This window comes from Emydura macquarii, unplaced genomic scaffold, assembly GCF_026122565.2.
Source record: "Emydura macquarii macquarii isolate MOO-44397 ecotype Brisbane River unplaced genomic scaffold, CSIRO-AGI_Emac_v2 contig_1644, whole genome shotgun sequence".
Lineage (NCBI taxonomy): Eukaryota > Metazoa > Chordata > Testudines > Chelidae > Emydura > Emydura macquarii.
The window spans coordinates 16,404,161-16,422,087 of record NW_027131781.1 but is presented as its reverse complement, the minus strand read 5'-3'; the positions used below and the strand labels follow the sequence as shown (position 1 = coordinate 16,422,087).

The 17,927-nt window shown below is 42.7% G+C and overlaps 1 protein-coding gene and 1 long non-coding RNA gene across 6 annotated transcripts in view; both read left to right on the top strand.

The window, feature by feature from the left end:
- Window positions 1–8,546: 8,546 nt before the first annotated feature.
- Window positions 8,547–17,927, top strand: part of ADAMTSL3 (ADAMTS like 3) — a 237,862-nt gene continuing 228,481 nt past the window's right edge. For 2 of the 5 annotated variants that reach the window (XM_067555728.1, XM_067555724.1), the window contains exons 1-3: window positions 8,547–8,818; window positions 10,312–10,351; window positions 10,939–11,030. In XM_067555728.1, the coding sequence (XP_067411829.1) occupies window positions 10,956–11,030 (75 nt within the window). In that variant the 5' untranslated portion in view covers window positions 8,547–8,818; window positions 10,312–10,351; window positions 10,939–10,955. The other 3 variants (XM_067555725.1, XM_067555726.1, XM_067555727.1) reach the window with 3 other exon arrangements.
- On the top strand, window positions 11,238–12,529 carry LOC137158120 (uncharacterized). Its single transcript, XR_010921297.1, has 2 exons — window positions 11,238–11,309; window positions 12,192–12,529. It is a non-coding gene; the product is annotated as an uncharacterized lncRNA (long non-coding RNA).

Below are 17,927 nucleotides of genomic sequence, written 5' to 3'. Positions count from 1 at the left end.
CTCAAACCTTAGGCAAACTCCCACAGATTTTATTGGGCATTTGCCTGAGTAAAATTGCACTGAGGATCTCAGAACGTTGTTATTAACATTTATCATTTGTATTGCAGTAGTTCCGAGAGGCCTCAATCAAGATCAGGGCCCCAATGTGCTAGCTGCTGTCTCTACACAAAACAAGAACAAGTTCCCTGCCCTCAGAGAGCTTGCAGTCTAAATATACAAGACATACAAAGGGTGGGAGTGGAAACAGAGGTATAGGAAGGTGAAATGACTTGCTGAAAATTCACAGAGCAGGTTAGTGGCAAAGCTGGGAATACAATCTCAGGCTCCTAGGCCACTGCCCTATACATTATACCATGGTGCTTCCTACTAGATTGGGCCTCAGTTGCATAAAAAACAGGTAATGTTTTAACACAAATAAGTGCCATCAGTCCATCTTAATGTGGTTCCATCACTCAGACTGCATAATACTCTCTGAAGAAAAGTACTCATACAACTGTTTTCTTTACTATTGATATGACAAAGATGACTCTGAGATGCTTTTGGGCTAGTTTGTAATGGTGCTACTTTCTGCCCTGCTGGCCAAGGAAGAAGCTACATTACTTGGAATGGGGTATAGTGAGCTGCCTATTCTGTCCCTAGCCAGCTCTTCTGGTCAGGTGCTTTGCTGGGAAGAAGCTGTCACAACTCTGCACTAGCCCTGCCTCCTTTTAGACAGCTAGACTGAAATACTGACTCCACTGATGTCAATAGCAAAACTTTGATGGATTTCAGTGAAACCAGGGTTTTACTTGTAGGCTTAGATCTATTTAAAGGTATTTACAGGCCTAACTTTTATTTTAGGTGCCTAAATACCTTTGTGGATTTGGGCCTTAGTGTTCACAGAGTTGGTAGGAAGGAGCAGAGACTGCTCTCTCAAATTGTGTTTGTAGGTGGTCTCTGTGCAGAGGGCATCTTGCACCCTTACCATTTTATTCATCCTGCTGCTACATGTCCATTACATTCTGGTCCTTTATGTGCAAATGAATTAAGCCCTACCCCACAGCTTACAATGTTTGATTGGTCTGCTACACTCATGCATTGTAAATTGCAGGACTGGGACCCTGAAGTCTTAAAAATGCCTTGAAAGAAAGTCAGGGTTTTAGTAAATGTATGGAGGCAAATTATTACTTGCATTAGTCATTGTTATTATTTATTCATGGCAGGCACTTCACAGGTTGCTAGGCACTTAAAAGAACATACCAGAAGGCACAATCCCTGGATAGCTTGCTATCTAATCATATGCAATATACATGAGAAAACTAGTAAGAGTTACATACTATAGATGGGGTAATAAAAGAATGGGTGACCGAGGGTTTATTCTATTCTTAATTTGGTCAAATAACAGCTGTAAAAAAAGCATAAGATTATATTTGAAGTGGCTCTTGAAACCATATGCAATATGACAATGATATATGACACTCTGGTTCTTATCTCTGTAAAAACAACACAAACTACTTCTTTTCTGCAAATCAGCTTCATATTCTTATTTTAATGTTATTACTTGCCAATAGAAAGCTTGACTCAAGAAGACTGTTGAGGATGACTTAAATCTGAACATGTGCTTTCAGGAGCTACATGTGTACAGTGAAGGCAGACTTTGGCTCTGAATTCTCAATGTCCTAAAAGGGCTCAGCATGATCATATGTCATGGTTGTGTTTGAGGGTTGCATGTACTATTCAGCTGTTCAAATGCAATCTTACGCATTTGGAACAAATATAGAAGACAGCATGTAAGCTGCTATTCTAAGAATCTTCTCTTTGCTTCTCAAAACTTCTGTAATAGATCAAACAAAAAGTGCTATAAAAGAGGGTTCAAAAATAGACACAATCACTTTTATCTGTTGTATTGTTCATCTAACCCCCTCTACAAGAATAGAAGACAGCAGAAAGTACATTATGAATGAGTAATGGAAATGAAGAGCTGCTTCCTATTTTTTGCCCTAAGCACCCTTATTCAGGATTGCACTCTGGCCTCTTTACAGTGCTTGGGAGGAGTAATGGGGCTGGAATCCAGATGGAGCTCCTCATTGGGGAATCTCCACAATGTTGGCCAGATTAGCTCTATGCCATGTTCCCATACAGCCCCCAGCATAGAGGCATGTCAGGAATGTCTCAGGAGCAGGAAGAGGTGCCACCAGAGTACACTGGTCTCTGGCTATTCTGGTCTCCAGTGTGTTCCACAGGCAGCCATACTAAACTGTTTAATATCCAGGTAGGCAGATGTGACAGGCTGCCATAACTTAGAGCAGACCTTGGAGCAAAGTTATACAGTGGGCCCTCACAGGATCAGGCCAGAATTCAGAAGGTGCAAAGATGGCATAAAACCCTTTGCTCTTCTCCCTCTTGGGCAACAACAAATTCTGGCCCAAGGTTGTTTTCTGGCTTCATGTTCTCTCAGACATTGAACCCAGTGTTTTTTAGGGATTGTATGTTGTATTGTACCATCCCAGTTCCACTTGTGCATTTGCACTGTCAGCTCTCTGGGACAGAGATTGGTTATGTGTTGACACAGTTCACCTGTTGTACAGAGCTGGTTAACTTGTGGTGCTACAAAAATGTGGCCAAATTCTGACACTTGGGGTTGGGTAGCTCCTTCCTCCATGTGCGATGTCATTGGCTGCAGTGCAGCTGCCTATGGAGTAAGGTAGTATTTATTCCACATGAGTGAATTAATCTGATCCATAATAAATAATTAAAACTGCATAGAAAAATTCAAAATTATAGTGGAATATGGAATATGTTAAATGTTTTTGGGTTTTTCCCCCCTATTTCGTTGTATCAGATCTAGAGCTGGTGAAAGAAAATGTGAATGAAAATCAGGTGGAAAAAATCCACCTAAACTTTTTGCAGGTTTCCCCCCTACATTTTCACAACCTATCAGCGGTTTCCTTTCTCTTACATCCTTTCTCTTACATTCTCTTTCCTTTCTCTTACATCCTCTCTCCTTTTTTCATTCAAGAGGACCCTTTCCTAAACATCCTTTTGGAAATAAAAGAGGACAACGGACAGCTTCCAGTATCGTACTGTAACAATTAAAAAACAACAGTTCACATAGCACAAGTATTTTCTTGTGTTAAATGAAAAGTGATATTAACTGGATGCATTTGAATGTATGAATAAACATTTCTCATAACAATCAGTTTATGGACAGGACGCTCTCAAATCAGTCTATAATCATTCTAATACTTCTGGCTCATGCATTAGTCCTCAGTGCTTCAGTCTCTGCCCAGAGCCCCACTGAAGTGGGATTGTGAGACCTGACAGCTTGATAATGATTGTGCTAATGCATTACTAATAATAACTGGATGGGAGATGGAAACTCCTTAAGAAAGTCAAGATTCTCTCACCAGGAAACTAGAGCAATGAAAGTTTAAAAAGTAGTGTATATCATAAGGTAAATACCAGACTAGAGTTCTGTGGCCTATAAAATGGATTTGGAACACACTTCACTTCAAGGGATGAAAAGGCAAGTATTGTCTTTGTATCATTGATTGTAATATACACAAATAGGGATTTAATCCCCTTCTTTGCCTTTGAATCATACAATATAACCACAAATGAAATTTTGTGTGGTATTATGCACTTAATTGTCTATCTAAATAAATCAGGGTGACTTTCATAGCATTTGGTGTGTCTTTTGTCTTCTGTAGCTCTACAGCCTTCTTAAAGATTGCCTTATTTCACAAAAGTCAGCACTATGCAAGGAAACAGCCATGTCACGTGAACTGTTTATAAAATCTTAATTTGCATGATGATTAGTTCTCTTCCATTATATTGCAGAATTGACTGGTTAGTGTCAGCTAAACATCACATACTTTTAATAATAGATTGTAAGCAGTCAGAAAAAAATGAGGTTTTGGAACTGAAAAATGACTAAAACCTTTAAAAGCAGTTGTTTTAAAATAAAATGATTGTTAAAAGTTACTTTTGGACCCAGAGTTGTTGCACTTTATAGTTCCTCTTTATACACACAATTATTCTTGTGTACATTTTCCCCATCCCTATATATATTTTATATTTTGAAGATTATTTTAGGTTTTTTTTATTTAATGACATTTTAGTACTAATTTTATCAATTTACGAGCCAAGTGCAAAAATAAAACAATTTATTTTTTTCCTGATAAAATCTGAAATAAGTGTGTACCTGATAGCAGTTTTGTCATTGATATCTTTTATTTTCTGATACAGTATTATATTCTTTCTTTACTTATCAGTGTATTAGACTATTTTATTCTAAGTTACAAATACAGAATAACTCTGTCTCATGATTATAGTCTGGAAGTCCATCTACCCCTCCATCCCCTGACATTTGCCCAGAGCACACAGTGACATCCATACAAGAGCCCTGTGTGAAATAAGAAAGTAGGCCCAAATTCTGCTCTAAATTATTTCAGATTTATAAATGTACAGACTTAAGCAGAGATACTGTGGATTCTTCCAAGGATAACGGCAGATTTTGTCCCTGCTGGCTTCAGTATTAGGTCATATTTGAATCTGTGTTTTCAATTTGAGGAAAAATGGTCCAGGTTATAAGGCAGAGGAAGTCCCGGAGTGTAGGATAATAGTGCTGGTAGGAAAATTGCTATCAAAGAAAATTTTTGACAAAAATACTGGAAAACAGAAACATACACACTTCTTCTTCCACCAGCTGTATTTGATATCCTCAAAGCCTGAATCTCCAGAATTTCCAAGTACTCTGCTTTTAATTTTTTAACCCTACTAAACCTCCTTTACTCACACTGCTTTTCTTTCTTCACAGGTCCCAATGACCCATCAATCATTCCTTCCCTATTTACCCCTCTTTCCTTCCCTCAACCATTTCTTGCTTTTGGCCCTCCCCTCTTGTTCACTTTTCATTTCCCTCTCCCCCTTCTATCTGCATTTCCGTCATTTGCATGGCGACAGGACAAGTAAAACTATCTTAGACTTGGGGCATTCAGTCCCCTCATGCCCTTCCCATCATCATCACTGCAGAGTTTCAGTGAGCAAAAATAATACTCTTTACCTACTGTTGAGTTTTGTTTAGCTGCTGTTTAGCATGGCTTGCAACAACACTGATGTCCCCAGAGCACCAGGGCCTGTTTATTTACCATAAGCTGCCTGCCTCATGTGGTATTGATGTACCCCAGAACACTTTACTCCTGACGATTGCAGAAGTTACCACAATCAAAGGCTTTGGGGAAATAAATCCGTGACACTTGCTGGAGGACAGAAAATGAAAAAACACAGGCTCAGGAATTCAAATTTTGCATGTTCATAGTCCTCAGTAAGGATGCATTTTTTTGCAATGTTTGAAAAAAATTGGTTAAGGAATAGAGACATTATGAATAAGTAAACATAACATACTTTGCCTCTGGAGTATACTTTCCCTTTGACTTCTCTGCATACAGATCTTCCATCTGTGCATGTTTACATATTTTCAAATTATGCACACAATCACCTCAATCCCTCTGTAAAGATACGCCAGAAAACCATAGCAATCATGTAAATATATTACAAATTGAGTTCCAAATGCCAGTACAAATGATTTATTTAGTGCTTTGACCATTAAAGTACAATAAAAATAAATGTATGCCATCTGAATCAAGTTGTGCTTATTTTGGAGAGGAAAGTAGTGACATTTAAGACATCTGCTACTACTGTACAAGATCATAAATATGCAAATGAATCACAAGTTGTTTCAGTTGAGGCTGAAAAGGAATTTGATCAGAAAAGACTGGACGATTTTTATTAAAATACTTGAAACAATTTCCATTTTCATTCACTGCAGGGGTTAATATATTCATTTAGCCATCAACTAAAAATTCAAACAATAGGCACTGTTTTCTACCTACTATTCTGGCCATACACTAATAGGGCTGTCATCTTCCCATAACACTGTATAAGGGGCCATGTGGAGCACAATGTCTTCCACAGCTCCTGGGGATCAAAGCTACATAACCATACTTGAGCTGCTGTTGCTGCACCCACTTTCATCAGCAAAGAATTTGGTCCTTACATAACATTGTATACTTGTGAGGTATGTCAATGTATGATCCCTGCCTCAAAGACCTTTTCATTTGAAGGTAAACACCAGTATAGTACAATACAAAACCACAGAAAAAGCTATACAATGTTAGGGTGTATGAACATTGATTACATGAAACTAAATATTTTATTTTTATCAGTCTATCAGGTGTAGCTCTTATTGACAATTTAAGGCTCTCAAGCTAAAGTTTCTGCAAATTAAGTTTCTGCAACTGCAGCCACGAGGCCTCTGCAGGACACTTACAGCTTGGTATTCATTAAACTTATGAGCTAAAACTGTTCTGCATTGTTTCAGTGGAGTTCAGACTTGAAGCTTTGCCAAACACTCGCTGATTAGTGTAGACTTTCCCTGTGTGGTGAAAATGGCCCTCATGAACATCCGACTGACTCAGTTGAGCATGCTTTCAGAGAACAGTCATAAATGGGTGGATGTCTCTCAAAGAGAGTGATAGTGTACACCTGCTCTTGATTATGATGATGACATCTAGAAAAAATGCTTAATTTTCCTCTTTAGGCTTGCACATACTCTGCTGACACACACTAAAGGCTGAATGTTGAGGTTACAATTCACTTAAACAGCTATTCTAAACACTAGTAGACTGGCTAAAATCAGATTTTATTCTCTTTGATTTTGCCTTTGGTTATGCTCCACAAAAACCTCTTTTCTCCATGTCTTTTCTGTTTGCACTGTTTAATCTCATAAGAAAAATTACAGTAGTTAAAATCAAGACTAAGGCTGGGTGTTAGAAAGTGTTTCATTACTGGGTTCAAGTAGCAAAGGCCCATAGTCTTATGTTAATACAAAATAAAGGATAATACTATCATAGTTCCAACCAACTTCTTTGTGGGACCATGACAGCTGCACAGATGGAGAGGATCATCATTGCAATAGTTCAATGAAATGATAAGCATAAATCTTCATATTTCAGTTTTATGAACAACAGGGCCCTCACAATTGCCATGTTTAATATTAATCTAAATTATACGTATTTTACAATCCAGCAAAAAGAAAGAATATGTATAATGAAAACCATAACCACTGACAACAGATTATAAAGAAATTATGCATGTGAACTTTGGACTGTACTAGAGTATTAGAATTTTTTTCCACTACAAAGAGTACATCTAAACCCCACAAAGTCAATGTGAGATAACTCTGAATTAAGATTTGGGGTGTTCACTATCTATGCAGTACTTGTTCCAAAAACATTATTGTTTCATGGGTTTTTATGGCACTTTACAAGAAGCAACAGTCCAATCCAAGAGAGTAAAAACAGACCAAAAGGGGTGGAGTAGAATGGGAGTGACCAAAAAAAAAAAAAAATCATGTAATTTGGATGGTTTAGGTCAGGATCACTTCCTATCCAATATTAACTATAATAGATGTATTGTTTACAAAATATCTGTATGAGACTGCACCAATTCATTAAGTACTAGTAGTATTTATTATGTATATAATGTGTAGTGCTCAGAAGTCACAATCAAGATCATGCCTCTATTGTGTACAAGCACAGAGATAGACATGGTCTTTTTCCCAAATAACTTACACTCTAAGGCCCTGCAAAGATTTAAGCATCTGTGTAACTTTATGCATGAGTAGCTTCATTATGACTGAAGACACAGGATGTATTCACTTGTATAAAGCTAGGATTTGGGTTTTAGACTCCATATTTATTTTTCTGTATTAAACACTTTGCTTGTGGTTGACATCTATAATCTATTTTACTGGCTATTACAATACTTTTCTTCTATTTCATAACTGTGTTGCAGAAGATGAACTAAAATTTCTAAGAGTCATATTTTGAGTTGATCATTCCCTCTGATATGCAGGCTCAAAGTGCTATTTGTACAAACTCAGTAAAGTTTAATAGAACTCTCACTGTAAAAGATCTTACAGTTGGGTTTGAGACCTCCCTCACCATGTGACCCTTCAGCTCAGTTTCCTGATTTTCATCCTCTTTGGTTCTCTTCTCAAAATAGTTGTTTCACTAGAGGGCGTTCCAATCCTAACTATGGAAGAGAACATTTTTAGCTTGCTTTGGAGAACTCTAACCAAATTGAAAAAGTTTCCAATGCAAGGTATTTGAACAAACCCTTCCTCGGTTATGTTTAGTTCATTGGTGCATATTTTTAACTTCAGTGGGCACAGATAAAATAATAGACCTTTTTACTGTCTGTTGAGTGTTGATGCTGTGTAATTGAAAGTTTCCTTTGCCCCATGAGTGGGAAGTAAAGATGCACAGGTAAAAAGGATTTTGCAATGTTATTGTTAATCAATTCCAAGTAGGAGTTTAAAATGCTACCAAGTGTTACTTAGTTTCACAGTAGGAGACCTAAAAAATATCTTAAAAGATAGAGTGACTAAAGTTCTCGTTGGTGTGTAAAGAGATTTGGGGCTGTATTAATAGTTATTTGGAGAGGAGACACAGGATTCTTGTGGTTTGGGAATTGCTTAGTCTCAATTTGCGGGCTAAATTACATTGAGGAAGATGAACTGCCTGCTATTGCAGATTTCTTGGCAGGGTACATGGTCTGGGCAGTGGGTGAGGGTCGGCTTTTGGTAACGGATTGAGAGGTTTCCAGGACATAGTGAGTGTGTAATACCTGCGCAAACGAGGACTACTCTAGCAGTTTGGGGCCGGTCTGTAGTGGCCCTGGGGCTACAGGTGGGGGCGCTGAGGCGGGATCCTGTGCGTTGCTGCACGAAGCTGCGAAGCGTCAGCCCAGTGAAGTGGTGCGGAGGAGCTGCAAGGTGGGGACCTGATGCACGGAGGCGGTGGCTGAGGCTCCTGCCGGGGTTGGGTCATGGGCTGGGGCGCTGGATGCCGGGTTCCCGACGTAGTGGTGCTGCGGTGGGGGAGCTAGAAGCCGGACTCCCGCAGCAGGGGAGTTGGAAGCGGGGCGTCTAGGCCAGTGGCATCGAAGTGGGGGTTTTGGGAGCCGCGCTCCCCGGGCAGGGGCTGGTTGCCCCCAGCGCTCTGGCCCTCGCGCTGCAGGTGGAGGCGCGCACTCCCGGCTCCTGCTGGCGCTGTAGCTGGGGCGGCTCGGCTCGGCTGCCACGGGGGAGGGGGGGGGTGGCGCCCGTTTCCAGCAGCCTTGAGGACCTTGGCTAACGTGCGGCGGTGGGCTGGGGCCTGGCGCGAGGGAGGGGCGGGCGCTTTTAATGCGGGATGCGGTAGCCTGGGGGCACTGACAGGAGAGGCGTCCCCCGGCCCTGGCGGTGGGAAGCCGCGTCCCGCAGAGCCGGAGCCGCCCACCCCTGGTCCCGCTCCCTGAGGAGCCCAGGGGACTCCGCGTTGCACAAGGTGGGTGAGGTCGTGGCTACTTCTGAGCAAAGGAAACTTCCCGGCCCAGAGCGGCGGCGGCAGCTGCTGCTGCCTGCCCCAGGAGGGAAGCACCTCGGGTCGGGGCTCCGGCTTCAGCGAGCGAGAGCGCCCACCCACCCGTCCAGGGGCTCCTGAATTCCGGGCGGCGCTCAGGTGCCGGCGGGCGGGCGGCTGACCCTGCGGGATCTCGCTGTAGGTGCCTAGTGCTGGAGCCATAGCTCTGTAGCTGGCACCGTGCAAGGAGGGGAGGGCGTGCGGGAGAGCCCCTCTCGGCGCCGGGGGTGGCTCCAGCCTCAGGGGAGGGCAAGAGAGAGCTGAGAACGGGGCTGCGCCCAGGCCCCCGCTCGGGGCGGTTTGACCCAGCCCTCGGCAGCGTGGCGAGCTGGCCCGGGGCTCGAACATTTGTGGATTCCATTAGGTTCCCCCTCCCCCTTGTAACTCCTTCTCCAGATTGGACAAAGCGATCCACCAAACCAGGCAGGTCATGTTCATTGTAAACAGAGGCGCCCCGCAGTTCGCTTGTGCATCGCAGGGCTTCGTGTGCGCACGGGGGGTGGAGGGAGGCGACTCTTCATTCTTGCAATGTTGTTGTGGTTGATCAAAACTTTGGAATGACAAAAGCATACGGTAGCCCTGCCGAACTGGAAGGAAGTAAAGAGCCTTATTTCCGTAAGGAATCTTAATTCGGGTTCGTTGACAGGTGCGCAGGAGCTGGGCTGTCTGGGTAGGTAGTGTTCCTTTGGGACGACTGGCCTATTTAAAATGGGGACGTTTTTGTTTTTGAAAGATTAGATTTGCGTTTAGACCACTCTAGGGCTGTGCACAATGGTCCTGGAAGGAGGAGGGCGGCAATAGGGAAGCGTGCGGGAACGCTTTTTTTATTAGATCACTTTGGTAATGACTGTGCTTCCCACTCCAGCTTTTTAAGTACGAGACGACAAGATTGATTTACATTAAAGGTCAGTAAAAATTAGGGGCTTTCTTACATGATCCCTTTGGTGGGTTTAAATAGCCGGTTTTATGGAAAACTTCCGACAGCTCAATGTAGCCTATTAGCTGGAGGTGATCGCTACTAAATTGATGGGCTTATTTTTCCTCTCTTGATCACTTGTCTGTGAGCTGCGTGGAGCCAACGTGTTCCGAAGCAGTGTAAATGAATGGCGAAGTCCTGGGTCTAGGCCCTCCGCTCTGAGTGGGTGAGGTAATCAGAAAGCCTCTTCTCTGAGGATTGGGAGATGGGAGGGGTTGCTGATTTGATTGATTCTCTCCTGGTGTGAGTTAATTTCTCACCCTCCCTTGCCAGTTTCCCTAAACGTACATTTCTCGTTCTGTTCCTTAAGTGGAACTACTTCACCCTGTAAGGCTGTGCTTGTATGTTCTGCAACTGGAGTCTGCTTTGTTGGGTAGCACAAATCTCCAGTAGTTGGGTTGTGTCCCTTCCAAAGCCCAGTTCCCTGTCATTGCCCAGTTTGTTTTAGTCATTGAGACTCTGGTGGAACGCACTTGACTTTGTTTAATTTATAACTGAAACCATTTCTCTCTACAGTGCCACAAGGCAGGAGGATGGCCAGCCTGAAAGCCATAGGGCTCTCTTGGGGGATCTCTTGGCTTGCAGTTGTCATCTGTACCCATCTACAGGTAGGTGGTGACCATGTTGCTATGTTAACAGCCAGATGTTGATCAGCTGAGCATTTTAGATACTTCTATTTATTACCTTTTATGGAAAATTGTTGAGGCAACTGTGTCCCCCAGCCAGTGATGCCAAGAACAAGATTTTCCTGTCATTGAAGCTAGCGTCCAAGGAATCGATGCAGAAAATTGGTATTTTCCTTTTTTGCTAGGAACATTTACCTACTTTTACAACTTGGGACTAGAAGGAAGGTCTTGCTAGATGTCAAGTGGCTGGTCTGCTTCAAGGTGAGACAGCTGCTCCTTGCCCCCAGGAGACTTAGGAACAGAGAGTGCTCCGAGACTATGGTGATGAGGTAGCTGGATCCAAAACTCATGTAAGCCAGTGGAAGTCTTTCTACTGACTTCAGAATGGGCTTTGGATCAGGTCCTTAGTGCCTTCAGTGTCCATGGAAGAAAGCTTTGGCTGCCAATTGATTTATTGCCTGACACATACGTCTAATCAGCTCCAAAAAATGAGTAGTTTTAAAAAATTATGGAGTGCTTCCATACAGCATAGATGTCATCACAGTCATTCTTTGTACTAATATTTCCCATAGTGCAGTAAATTTGAAGTGCTCTTTGAAGTTTTAAATCCACACAAATCAAGAAATCTTTACAAGAAGGAAGCAAAGTGAGTTTGACAACGTTGCTGAAACAATATTTTACCACTCTCTCTAGATCATACTGTGGTGAAACTTTTTTTTTAAAAATTAATACCTGATTAAAATTATGATTTTGAATTAAGCAACTGGTTGGCATCCTTCAGTCTCGAGAGACCGTGGGTATGTGCCCTTGAGAGTTTAAAAAATGTGTTCAGTTGGTTTTATGGCAGATGCGGCTGTGGCTGAAGAGATCCACTTGAGAGAGAAACAATCTCTGCTGCATTTGTAACATTTAAAGGTGGTGTTTTGACTCTTTGGGCTCTGCCTTCTGTGAACTCTTTTTCCCTCGGCTTAACTGGACGACTACTTCCCATAGCTTTGGACCTTTATTGAGCTATTGTTTCCAAAAGCTGCAGTCCTGAGTGTCATGTTCTCAGTTATTCATATCTATGTCCATTTCTTTGAGGTCTCGCTTGCACACATTCCTGAAAATGCAATTTTGGGCATCTTTTATGTCTTTTTCCAGATGCCAGTTCGCTGTAGAGGATGTCCTTTGGGATGCGCCTATCATTCATTCGGCACACATGCACAAGCCAGCAGAGGCGTCTCTGTTTAAGGAGTGTTTGCATGCTGGGTATGCTAGCTGGCTTGAGCACCTCAGTGTTGGTGACTGTCCCTCCAGGAGATTCCAAAAATTTGATGACGGCAACACATATGAAAGCTGTTGAGCCTTTTCCCTAATGGGAGTATAAGGTCCATATCTCGCTCTCATACAAAAGTGTACTGATAGCACATGCACAATACACACGGATCTTGGTGTGTTCTGTCAGTTTATTGTTTTGCCAGGTTAGTCATTTCCTTTGCCTCGTGACCAACAAAGTGAGCCCCAAGTTCACTCCTTTACAACTTTTTATCTAAAATAATATGTAAATACACACACTTCTACAGCACCCCATAAAAATCCCTATTTGATTATATAAATGGTTATAAAATGAATATTAATGGCTATGGGAGGCATATAATTATACCTGTCCCTGTTTATTTCCCATGAAATTTGCATAGCATATACATTTATCTTAACAGCAGGAATGACCATGAAATCCCTTTACAAACTAGCAACAAGGGAAGAAGTAGGGGGAGAGATCCTGAGCCTTCCCTAACAGACATGCTGTCTGGGAAAGAAGAGAGAACACCCTTTTACCACATTTTGTCCAGATGGTGAGGGGAGGAATGGGGGAAAAGGGGGGACATAGCCTTCCCGTATTACGATCCCATTACCATAGTGCCTATTGGGCAGGTTTGCCCTGTTCTGGACATTGCTAGAAAGTTGTTCTGTTATGCTCCCTCCTTCCCTAACTTCAAGGCTAGAAAAGTGCTGTGGTTTGCACATGATTATTGCCTTTTTAGCCCAAGTCAGGGGTCCCACAGAGGACAATTCATGTCCAAAGGCTGGGCCCAGCTCCCAGCCCCCCCAGGAACGTGGCCTAGCACTGACATCCTTTGTCCCCACGCCCATACCTTCCATGTACCATCAGCACCTCAGAAATTTAAATATTCTAAGGACCTCCTTCTTTCCAATGAGCTGGGATCCCCATTGCTTTTCAGTACAGGACATTTATCTGTACTGAAATCCACTCAGTCATAGACTCCTCTTCTTTCATCAAGACCACTTTACTTACTGAGTTCTACCATCCAGGTTGATCAGCTGTCACCTTCCATAGATTATGTTGAGGAAGATGTCTGACTCAGGTAGCAATACAGGATTCTCCTATTTATTCTAGAAGGCATCGTTCTCCTACCCACACTGACACAATGGAGGAAAGAAGACCTCAGCCTCCATCCACCTGGTATGACCACCAATGGATGGCTCCCCCTCTGCCTTATGGACCCTTCCAGTGGTCTTGTTGGTACCCTTGGGCTTTCTGTCAGCAACCATTAGATAGCCTCTGCTCATTCATGGAGGGAACATAGACATGTTCTCCTCAGCCCCCACTCCCACCACCTCACCCTGAAGAAGAAACTTTGGCAGATCAGGAAGCAAGGGCTGATAAGGATGTAATACCTCTTACAGATTTATCCTCATCACCTATGGTCAACACACCTCCACCACCTTCAGTTTCATCATGTCTCCATCACCATTTAGTTTCAGGAACGATGAAGCAGATTCCATTAGAGGAGGTCCAAGGGTCACATAATAAACTCCTGGACAAATTTGCACATTTCATCTTCAACATACATGCTATCCTGTCAATGAAGCTTTACTGGAGCCTGCTAAGATCATCTGGCCAGCTCCAGTGATCATCCTGTCTGCCTGCTTGCAAGCATGTGGATAATAAAATACTGTGTTCCAGCCAGGGATTTTGAGTTTTTCATTTTCTCATCTTGCTCCAAACTCCATGGTCGTAGATGTGGTTAATGAACGTTGTAGACAACACAGTGCTAAGTCTACCCCTTACAAGAGGGACCAGAAGATGCTTGACCTCTGTAGTCGCGAAACTTACTCTTTGGCCACTTTGCAGTTTCAAATCGCAAACCATTAGGTGCTTATGTCAAAACATGACTATTTCAACTACAATAAATGTAATACTTTTATTGACCAGAGGAGCATCATGAGCAATTCAAAGCTATTATACGGGAGGGCCAACTTTTAGCAATAATATAATTGCAGGTCTATATGCACCTGATAACTGCAGCCAGGATGCTTGTGAGCTGCATTATCAGGCTTTCCTAGGGAGGTGCAGCGTACTGCTGAGGACCTTCCTTCTGATGGTCAGACATTGTTTTCAGAGTCTACTGATGACTCCCTTCACACCTTGAAGGACTCAAAGGCCACTCTCCTGTCCCTCAGGATTTGTATGCCTGAAAACAAAAAGTTCAGTGCATCTTAGACAGTGCAAAGATATTGCTCCGCTTATTATAGCTTCTGTAGACTACCCAAGCCGCGTGCCAAGAGAACTCGATATTAAAAAAAAAAAAAGGCCAGCTAATGCCACAACTACATCTTCATTCCAACTTTCTGCATCATCCAAGCACCAGTTTTGATGGCTTGGTCGAGAGTCTAGACCATCCCCTTGACAGGGATTTATTGCTGCACCATTGCAATGTCCTCTCTCCTTTAGGATACTGCTTCTCTCAATTTTAACGTGCATGGGAGAGCATAACATCTGACATAAATTTTGGAGGTCAGACCATCTGGTTACTCCATCCATTTCACATCCATCCCTTCCTCCCACCCCTCTTCCCTATCACTTTTTTTCAGGGACCCTTCTCCTGTCTGAGTAACTGATCATGAGATTGCCTCTCTTCTGTGCTGAGGAGCTATAAAACCTGGCCCAGTTCAGCACAGGGGAAAGGGTTTTATTCCAAGTACTTTCTGGGGTTCCTAAAAAGAACAGAGGGTGGAAATCAATATTTGATCTCAGACATCTGAACAGCTATTTGAAACAGCAGAAATTCAGGATAGTGACCCTTGCAGCTATAATTCCCTCCCTGGATTACGGGGAGTATTTTGTGATTCTTGACCTTCAAGACACTTATTTTCATGTCTGGATTCACCCTTCTCATAAGAGGTTTCTTCGCTTCATAGTCAGCCATGACTATGCATGCTTATGCACATGCTCCCTTTTGGACTATCCTCTGCCCCAATGGTCTTCTCAGTTTATGGCAGTCGTAGCCACTCACCTATGTTGTCGGGGGATAATTGTCTTTCCTTGACTGACAATTCAATGACTGGCTATTCACTGGTCAATCTTATCGTGAAGTAGGCAGTACAAATCACAAGGTTGCTATTCAACAGTTTTGTCCTCTAACTTAATCTGGAGGTCTGCTTTGACATCTGTACAGCAGATTTCATAGGAATCTCTCTGGATTCAGTGACAGCCAGGGCTTACCTACCTATGGACAGATTTGTTTCCCTCAATCTCATCTAAAAGAATTCAGCTCAGTCCTTAAACCTCAGCAAGAAGTTGCCTTCAACTTTTAGGGCATATGGCAGCTTGTATTTTCATAATTCAACATGTCACATTATATCTCTGCGCCTCCAGGGATGGCTCAGAACATCTATATGCAGAACAGGCACAGTCTGGACAAGAAGGTATGTCCCTCCTTGGGTTCTATGGTCAGTCAACTCATAGTAGGACACTTCTTTGCAAGAGTCCCATTTATTCAAGATCCTCCTTCTGTCATCAATATCAGACATGTTCCTATTGGGATGGAGGCAGGGCGCATTTGGGGTCTCTCACATTCCAGGGCAAACGGTTGTCCCAAGAGCTGCTTCTCCACATCAACCTTCCAGAACTGAGGACCGTCAGAAATGCTTGCAAGTACTTCCTTCCTCTCGGCAAAGCCAAGTCTGTCAAGATCATGACAGATGCCCTGCCATGCTGATTGATGTAGAACCTGCAGGTTATGTTCCCCCTCACTTCATGCCAAAGTGATAAAACTCTGTAATTGGTTCTTAGCCAGCCATATAACCCATCTCAGCTACTGACCTTCTGGGTATACAGACTCCAAGGTCAGAAGGGACCAATATGTAGTAACTCAGAACCCACCCCATCTAACATCCCTTCACAGGCCATTGGCATATATACCACCAGTGGTCAAAGATCAGTCAATATAGAACACCACAGCAGACCACCTCATCAGGCATTTCTCCCAGAATTACAAATGGCAGTCCTCACAAGCATATTTCTAATCTGTAGTTTTCCAGAAGTTGATCTCTTTGCAATGGCCACCAACAGAAAATGCAAGAAATCTTGCTCAAGAGAATTAGACACTCAGTCACTGGGGGATGCCTTCCTCATCTCATGGACAAGAGGTGGTCTTTATGTGTATCCGCCAACACTGTACCTTTTGCTTGATCTTGCTTGGTGCTTTTAAGACATGGCCAGGATCATTCTAATTGCACCAATTTGGCCAAGACAAGTCTGGTGTCCTTACCTCATCCACTGATGAAACTTCCAACCCCTTGCCATCTGTTTTCTCAGCATGTCAGTCAGACACTTCACCCTAGTCTGCAGGTTCAGTGACTCCATGCGTGGCTTATAGATGGGTTTTTTTGGGATAAATTTCTCCTGTTCAACGGTGGTACAATATTAATATTTAGTAGAAAGACCATTCCCAGAAATGGAAGAAATTTCAGCACTGGTGTACCTGTCTAAGTTTCTCCAGTTCACTCTTTTCTTTTTATCATTCTTGACTACCTGTTGAAATAAGATCCAGTCTCACCATGAGTTCTGTCAACTTTCACCTGGCTGCTATCATTCCAGTTGAAGATTTTTGGATTTTTCTTACTTCAACTTCCAGGTTTATCAGAGGGCTTGTGAATTTTATTTGCATAGATTGGACAACCTACTCCTGTATGGGACTCCTATATTATTTCATTTGCAGACAGGTTCAAGAGACCTGCAGTGTCCACCCAGAGATTCTTGAGATCCATCTCAAGGTGTATTATTTCAAGTTATGACTCTGCTAACTTTCATCCTCCTTCTGGAATGGTAGCTCATTCTACAAGGTCACAATCTGTGTTGCATTACCTAAAGATGTTCCAGTTACTGAGATCTGCAGAGTTACAACCAGGATCTTTTGTACATACTTTTTCCAAGCATTGTACCCTGGAGTTTATGCTTCTAGATCAGATGCTGCGATTGGCAACACAGTTTTATTTTCAGTATTGGACTCTGTTCCGAAGCTTGTTTCTCCTTCTGGGGATGCTACTCGGGGAGGGGTCATCTGAAGTGGAGCACCCATAGGAACATCACCCAAAGAAAGAGAGGTTACTCATCTTTTGCAATAATTGCAGTTCTTTTGAGATGTGTCCCTGCAGGTGTTGCACTACCCACCTTCCTTCTCCTCTGCTCAGAGATTTCCTTATGGGCTTTGTGGTAGAGAAGGAACGATATATCCTTGGTACAGGGCACAAGGATGTGTAGGGCAAATGGATGGGCTGAACAGGCCCTGCTACTAAAAATCTCCAACCAAAGGCACAGGGGCACATGTGCACCTGGAGTGGAAGTTTTGAAATGAGGCACCTACAGGCATAAACAGCTTGAAGAATACTGCATAAGGTGAGTAACCTCTCCTTGTCTGTGATAGCGGGGGACTGGACTTGATCACCCAGGAGGTCCCTTCCAGTCCTATGTTCCTAAATATATAAGACAACGGGTGGGTACAAAACAATGAGATGACATTGGTCAGTGTGATAAGCAGTAAACACAATGCACCTGTTACCAGGTATCATTGGGACTATTTATGTGAGTAAAGG